Source organism: Corvus hawaiiensis, chromosome 8 (assembly GCF_020740725.1).
Source record: "Corvus hawaiiensis isolate bCorHaw1 chromosome 8, bCorHaw1.pri.cur, whole genome shotgun sequence".
Taxonomy (NCBI): Eukaryota; Metazoa; Chordata; class Aves; order Passeriformes; family Corvidae; genus Corvus; species Corvus hawaiiensis.
The window spans coordinates 27351837-27360569 of record NC_063220.1 but is presented as its reverse complement, the minus strand read 5'-3'; the positions used below and the strand labels follow the sequence as shown (position 1 = coordinate 27360569).

The following is an 8733-nucleotide window of genomic DNA, read 5'->3' as shown; positions in this document are numbered from 1 at the left end:
TAAGGAGGAAGTGCTGGGACTTTGCTGCTGGGTGAGGGAAAGAGATTCTGCTCTGGGAAGTGGGACCCAGGGGAATAATAGTACAAGCAGCTTTCTGGAGTACGTGCTAGAACTTCTTGTCCATGCTCTGTAGCTGCAGCTGTTTCACATCTGAGACTCAGCCTGGGTTAATTACATTGGCACTATGCCTAGACACACCTGTAGCCATTCATGGAGGGGCTTTTTACACCAGCTCTCAAGACTCAGGATGAATGAAATACTGATCAGGGATATTACTCCTGAGGGAGGACAATTAAAAAAAATAAATGAAAACAAAACAGTGCAGACCTTTGGGTTGTGCCCATTCTTGTTTCCTTTGCTTATATATAATTGTTCAAACGACTATAGCTGGAGAGATCGCATCAGTTGCATTAGTCCCTTTTTTGGTAATTCAGGCCCTAAATATATTCTGGGCTGCACCCTGAAAACAAAGGGAGTGAATGTTTTTAATGAATTTCATGCAATGTATGTATTATATGGATGATATATAAGCAAAACCAAGAAAAGACTGAATTAAAATGGGTTTGGTGAGAAAACAGTAGCATTTTCCAGTTCCACAATAGAGATTCAATTATTCTTGGTGTTTTGAAAACTAAGTGGCAGCAGCAGTGACATGTAATGAAATGCCTGGCGTATTTCCATATTTTTTGAAATACAGAAAGAAACACCAATTTTATGCCAGAGTTACATGTTTCTGCCCTGTGCTCACAGGGCTTTCAAAGGAGAACTGAGGATGAATTAAAGTGCATACATTGTTTGCAACAGGTGAAGTATTAAACTAGAAGGGATATTACATCTAAACCATGTGAGACTTGGCTTTTGGTTAATTACAAACTGATCCATGCTTCTGTGTGTGACACAAAACTGCTGCTGTTTTCAATAGACTGAGACTTAGAACTATAATTGCAGAACCTTAATTACATTTTCCTATAATTAACTTTCCTAGAACCACAGTTCCTCCAAAGAAATATATCTGGATTTTTATCTGAAAAATTATTTTGTCTGAATAAATTAATTCATGTGCATGTGTTTCAAAGTGCAGCTCTCTCTCCACCCTCTTCCTAAAACCAAGCAACAAAAGCAAACATTTATAGATATTCAACAGTAATTATGTTATACAGTGTGTAAGAGTCTAAATTAAAGAATGAAACTGAAAGAAGCACAATAATTTTACTGCCTCCTTTAAGAACAGATATCAAAGAGAGACAGAAGGGACTGAAACTTAAAATATGAAATGGATTTTATTTAGCATAGTCCCAGCAGCTTTGCTGTAAGCCCTGTGGCTAAAGGTGTGCAGTGTATGAGCCTGACAGCAAGGTCCATTAAGATGGATGGGAATCATTCCAGTGGCTCTTCCAGGCTTTGGGTCAGCCTTGTAAACACTTACACTGATATACACACACCCCCATGTTCTACCTGTAGACATGGCTACACTTCAGCCAGGCTGCTGGTGGATGAAGTTCAGAATGCTCACACAATTAGGGAGATAAACCACTTTGATTTGTGCATCCCTATAGGGAAAGATGGAGGTGAAAAAGGAGAAGAAAGGAAGTAGTGTAACTTCTGCAAGGGACAAGGGAAGCTTTCATTTGGGCCGGAAATCCAACGAGAACATCAACACTGTGAAACCAGCAGATATTTAGAGAGTAAACATCCTTAGTGCACAAAATACAGATGAAGTGCTTGAGTGGATTGAGGCCAGAAGGGGTCACAGTCTGCTCCCAATATCAAATTTTGCAGAACTGCCAATTTAAAATACAGCCCAGTACAAGCTGGTATGTGTAACATGTAATCACACACTGATTTCCTAGACAGGAGTAAATACAATTACCCACAGCTTTGCTGTGGGAGTTTTGTACCTCACTCCTCAGCCTGGGAGGAGGCTACAGCACTTCTCAGGGCCTGCATCATACGACTCTGCCACTGGAGAGGGAAGGCTGCCATGCCAGCCTGCTCCTTTCTGGAAGGGTTGCAATTTCAGCAGGAAATTTTCACCAGGCTATGTATTTGTATGATATGCACATACCATACAAATGAACAACAATATATTTACTGCAAGAGGCAATAAACAATTTTTTCCTCAGAAGAAGCAAATAGTAACAAGGACACAAGTGTGAGTCAAACTTACTTAAAAGAAGTCACCAGACACCCAACCCCACCAGTTTCACCAGTAAGTCACAGTGAAGAGTTTCACTGTGACTTACAGGCGAAACTGGGTGGGGTTTTTATTCCATTCCAGATACCACTCCTATTTTTATATAAAACACGCCTGTAATATTCTGGAAAGTCTTTAGAAATCTATAGGGATATGAAAATATTATTCAAATTATCTTAGCAATTGCAAAAGATTTCAAAGGCAGCTGTAGGTTCTCAGGAGCACTTCTGAAACCCAGACCTTATGTACAGCTGGAGCTCACAATCAATGTTCTAATAAACTGAATTTAAAAAGAAAAAAAAATAATAGTGTATTTTTTGTGCCTTTTCAGAGACAAACCTGTATGAAGCTATCAGTCTTCAGTCTATAGAAAACCAACTTCGCAATGTGCATTGTTTTATTTTAAAAATCACTCTTTTAAAAGCCACTAACTGGCTCACTTCAGGTGTGGTACACTCACCCGTGACAAGGTATCGTGTCCTGGTCTGTGATCCTCGACTCTTCGAGCTGTTGATATGCTGGTCCTGTAATTCCATTGAACCTACCCCGAGGCAAGGGAGGAGTCCTCCGAAAGGCATTTCTATGTAGCATCCCACTTTTTTGTCCTGGGCTGCAGCATGACGAGAGACTTCTAGGAACAACACCAAGAGTACAGCAAAAATTATCACACCAAAAGCATAAAATTCTGCGAAGTAAAGGTTCACGATTAATAATGCATGGCTTACTGCTCATATAAACTTTGCTGTGGCAGTCTATGATGTCAGTAGAAACTCTCTATGGAAATATAATAGTCCAATCCACCATTAGCTGCTGTTTATGCCATATTTAATACATTACCTCTTTTCTAGGAATGAAAATAATTGCCCAGTATATGAAATGTTTTCTTGCACTTGATGAAGGATGCTTCTCTTTTCCATGCTGCATATCATAATCCTGCTATACACAGTTGAGTCCTCAGACATTATAAACAAACAATACAGTTCTGTCATAGCCACAGCTGAATTCAAAATTAGATCCTAAACTGAAAGCCCAATATATCTTCTGTCAGCCTACGAGGGGCTGCTTCCTGATACAAAACCATTAAATTGAGAAAAAAGTGTAAGTGAGGAATATAAGTGAAGCTTATGAACTGCAGCTTGAAGAAGCTAAGACAAGTTTTCTCCACCTTGAAAAAGATTTCTGTATTGTTTTATTCTTTTTTATATACAGATTCTTTTCTTGTTTATATATATTGATAAATAGTGTGTCGTTTCTTTATATAATAGAAACTTGAATTTGGTAAAAACAAGTAATAGTGTTCTACTCATTTTAGAAAAGTGCTTTTGTAAATATTTTTCTGGTGTTCTGGAAGGAGAATGGATTTTTTTTTTTTATTTCATGCAGGAATGGAAAAGTATCTAGAATCCACAGTTTTGGTATATAAACCATAAATTTGTCAATGCAAAAATATGGGAACACAGAACTAAGGCAAGGCACAACCCATTTTTATGGCAAAGAGGCCTCTGTACTGCATGGTGTGACTGAATATTCATTTTGCAACAACTCTTATTTCTCTTGGCATCTTCTGGGTCTCAGAGATGCCTATGTTACCTCATATTCTATTACATCTTTAATGATAACATAGGTTTTGTAAATGCCTTTTACGAGTCATTATTTTTGGCTGTGTGAATAATTCCAACTTGTGACAAAATTCAGCAATGCAAAAGACTTTTGAGAAGTTTGCTTCTTTTTCCCTATTATAATGTGACTTAAAAATAATCTGCATTTTTTACCTAGTGGGAACTTTATTTATAGTTAGGGCCACATCTACTCCCAAAGCAATTCTTGCTTGTTCCAAGTACCTTGGACAAGTTCTCTTTGAGTGTACATTTCCATTAAAATCAACCTTTCCTGCCCAAAGTTAAAATAAGAAATAAATTCAACACTCTCTGTCCTACTGTTCAGGCTATCAGTGTTCCATCACAGTCTAAGCTCTGTTTTCTTCCACACCTTTACTCTTCTAGTGCTTTTTAATTGAAAAGACCAACAACCCGTGGCAATAGCATTCCCTCCAGGATTTTTGATACTTCCTTAAAAAGATTTTTCCTTTGCTACTAAGGAGGCTGTGAAAAAACCTTTTTAAAAACCTGAAGTACTACTGGCCTCTCAGTTCTGAAGGCTGAGTTTGAGTTGCAAGTTACAGTTCATATTCTGTAAAATAACACTACCACCACACAAAATGATTGACAATTTCTGCTCAGGAGAGCCTGAGATTAATACAGCAGGGGATCTCAAAAGATGCAGGTGAATGAATAATTTGTGATGGATAATGAATTTTTGGGGTTTTTACTGACTTGAGTGTAGTCATCAATGTAATACAAAAGTAAGGAACAAACTTTAGATTGATTACGAATCTTTGAAAATAGAGATTTTAATTGTTTAATTTGTGGTTGGTTTGATGCCTTTGAGCATCTTCCCTGTTGGATGAGAGCACATGGTCTCCTATCTAACAGTATTCATATGCAAATTCACAAAAGCTCTATTTGTAATAGACATAATTACACCACATACAGCTACACCTAAGGTAATGGGTATGAACTGCAGCAAAGGTTGAGACAAAGGGATCTGCCTCTGTCCTGCAGCCGTAGAACTTCCAGCACTGACAGGGTCTAAACAACCAATTTGTTGCTAATGAGAGGTTTTTATGCTTTCAACATTTCTGACAGAAAAAAAAAACCAAACCTGAGGAAAGAAAGAATAAAAATCATTTGTGGTCATGGACAAGACAAATTCACTAAGGATCAGGAATACTTACAGACAGTGCAGCTGCAAGCTGCAGGACAACACTTGTTTCTCCAGGCACCAAAAAACCCCTAAGAATTTCTGTTAAAAGTTCTATGGAAAAGGATCTCCAGCACAGAAAAGTTTTTCCTTTTACAAAGAACTGATATGAATATCTGCGATGCAAATGTAATGTCCCTCTCAGACTTCTCTGCTGCTCATGTGAAAAATTCCTCCCTCTCAGGCAAACAATGTCTTTTCAGTTTCTTCAGGGAATTTATTTTCCTTTAGCCAACATTATGGTTTCTTCCTCCCTGCACTCCAGTCTAACTGGGTAAAAAAAACCAGCCCACATGACTGAGCTGTTCAATAAAACAGACCCATACATAAAGCTGTAGCAGATATATCCTTAAAATCTATCAATCAGTTACTCCAGAATAAAAAAATCAGAATATACATGAACTGATTCACAAGTGAGGCACAAACTAGGGAGCAATACAGTTCTGATGAATTAATGTTTTGAAAAAAGCAGTTCAACCATCCCAAAGTTAATTAAGAACTTGGGATTCATTGTTGCAAATTGTTTTCTGCGAGAGTTTTCTTTGGGTTGAACGACTAAGTGAAAACAAAGTCTGATCCTACAGGAGGAGCATTCCCTTCTTGGGGCACAGACACACTCCCAAATGCAGTTAACCATGCTCATGAAGAGAAGAGCAGCAGTGTTTTTACAGTAACTCTGGAATATTTCTGTAGTACTTTTGAGTTAATTGCAAACCACCCAGTAAATACATACCCCAAGGACAGAGCTAGCTGCCAGTGTCCTCTGATGTTCCCTAGGAGCCACCTTTTTATGCTGTTAGACAATCTAGTGCTAACATTTGTATGAATCAACTACAGAGACTTTCAACCAATTTCAGTATTAATAAATACAGCCTACAGCTACAAATCTGCTCCCAATTTCTGAAATGTGAGCATTATTGATTCCATCATAATATTCTCGTATTTGGGAATAACCCATGTTGAGGCTGCTCAGGGACTTTGGAACTCTATGAAAATCCTTCAGTGCCACCTCTGTCATCTGGTCACCGTCCTGGTGATGGAACAACAGGAAAAGGGAACAGAACATTTGAGATGCCTCAGTGGCACTGAGTTTAATCATCTGCCATAACCTCATCATATGCTCCCTGCAGTGCATTGGTCAGCCTCCACCCTAAATTGATGACAATATCCAGGCTCCTATTACAGAAAGTTGTTCTATATTAAAAACTTTGAGACTTCTTTTCAGTTTCAAATTACTTCTGATGAATATTCAGCTGGCATATGTGCCACCACGCTCCTTCATTTTAAATAGATCTTTTACTTCTCGTTGTGCTTGCTCTCGTGTGTTTATAAGCAGCAGCCATACACCCTTTCCAGTCTCCTGAACTGAACACTGACATAAGACAGACTTTCTAGCATTTTCTGTGGAACATCAATCATTCATTCCTCATCTTAGCCTGGGAATGCAATTTGAGTCCATGGCAGTTGGGAGGCCATTTTAAGCAGGTGAGATAACAGTGGTGCATTCTCATGCTGTGCTGTGTTGTGTTCCAGCTTTTTTTGTGCCAAGGTCATGCACAAGAGCACTGAACAAAGTCTGACTCCAGTGCTGAGTAATTCTTTGAGTGCTGCACTGGTGAATGTCCTACCTTCTCAACACAAATCCTTAATATCTCCCTTTCAACCACCTCTGTGTATCCACATTGAAGCTTTTCTGCCTCCCCCTACTTTCTCCCCTTAAAGGCAGTAGACACATATGACAACAGTGACTGAGCTTGTGTAGAGATCTAACTCACCCACACCAAATACAATCATCAGTGCATATGTTGCAGTACCTGTATTGGTAAGATAGTAAACAATTTTTTCCTTTTTTATATCTACCCCAAGAATCTTCTTCCCCCATATTTGTCCTAAAGTCTTGACTATTCAAGTTCAACATAATTGGTTCCTAGTTACTTTGATAAATTCTTCATCATCCTAAATATTTGACACTTGCTAATCCATCCTCTCATGTCACAGTTCCCATTTTTATAGACTTTGCTCCCAGACATGAAATTTCATTAGCTGGTTCTCCCTCCAGATTTTTTTTTTTTTTTTGGATCAAGATTAACCAAACCATCTTGAGAGCTTTGATTTCCACATTTTACTTCCACTTTGACTGTAGGAATGTCTATTTTCATACATTTAATTCTGTTCATATTCTACTGTTATCCTCAAATAGTCATCCTAACCTAAAAAATGAAATCTATTAATTCAGGATTGCACAAACTGCTTCAATTATTATCTCTGTCCCACCATCAGCTTTGCTTTTTCTTTGGGAAAATAGCAGATTCCTTACACCTCCTTCCTTTCAGGTTCCTCTGCCTTTACATTCTTAGTTGCTTTAGTTTATCTGTACTTGCTCTTTCAAATTCAATAGCCTTATTTGCAGAATAACTTTAATTTACTCTTTCCTCTACAGTAAACTGAATCACTTATATTAGCAGCATAAAGAGTAAAATGCTTCCCAAATGAAAAAAACAAATTATTATTAATTTTAGGGTAAGTTTATCCTATTTTGGCATTTTTTTAAGACAATACAACTGCTCCAGGCTGAAAGCCTCTGCATTTGGCTTTCATCATGGCATTCTCTGAAATGAATCCCTCTAAAATCAAGGATGACTGAATCAATGAATGAAAGTCAGGATGACTAATTACCAGGAAAACTGCTATTCAAAGGGATCACAACTCAACCCATAATTAACAAAACTCTAATTTATTTCTATCTACTAGAAAATAAGACAGTATGGGTTTTCTTCTTACCAAGATCAACAGATAATCCAAGATGAATTTTTGAGCACATTGTATACTTTGCAGGAAGTTTACTGATTAAACACATTTGTTAATTTTGAATTCTGACAGTTCTGAGTTATTTTACATATGCAAGCAGAAGATGTAACATTCTTCTACTGTAATAGTAGTGCATAATGCAGGCAAAATATTTTAGGAGATTAATAATAGCACAGGGAAAATATTTTTTGAGATTAAATTTCAGTTTTCAACTTAATATCTGCATTAATTCTTTTTGTGTAGCTGAGGTTGGTAGAGACAGAAAATTGCTATTATCCATAATCTGAGTGAAATAATTATATGGTCTCTGTCAGTCATATTTCAGCAACTCCAAGTGATTCTCTACATTGACAGTCTTACTGCCAGGCCAAAATTGCATTAGTTTTAGGACGTGGAAACAGCCAGCCCCTGATTTTATGAAATGATCACCTATCATTAGTGTTCTTGAAAACATCAGTGGAGAAAACAGGTCTGGATGTAGAGCAAAGTATTTCCGTAGCAAGAAGAAATAAAACAACGGTAGAATTTAACAAAAGCATAAAAGAGAGAACCTGCAGAGCTGATATAATTTTTCCAGGCTCAGTCAGGTTTGGAATGAAATGGAGGGATATTTAGTATAAAATCCTCATTTGGCCACATTTGACCATTTGTCCTCAGTGAACACTATTTAGAAAATAAATTAGGAAGCTGTCACATGGTGCATGAATTAAAGACAGTCTTGTAAGTCTTCAAGTCTGTTGAATGTTTCATAAAGCAAGGGCCCTGTATAATTAATTTTGAGCTTTAAAACTAAAAAAGAATTCTTTATAAATTATAAAGTCATCCCACTTCTTACATTAGTTCTGAAGCAAAGACATTTCTTGGATATTGCAATCACACTATTAAAAGGTAAGGGAATGTCACTGATTTTT

General features: G+C 37.4%; 1 protein-coding gene across 1 annotated transcript in view; it reads right to left on the bottom strand.

Moving 5' to 3' along the window:
• The window catches only part of NRG3 (neuregulin 3), a 372404-nt gene that overhangs the window by 26372 nt on the left and 337299 nt on the right, over positions 1–8733 (bottom strand). Inside the window, exon 8 of the mRNA XM_048310800.1 lies at positions 2655–2825. Coding sequence (XP_048166757.1) covers positions 2655–2825 — 171 coding nt within the window. The remainder of the gene's footprint in view (positions 1–2654; positions 2826–8733) is intronic.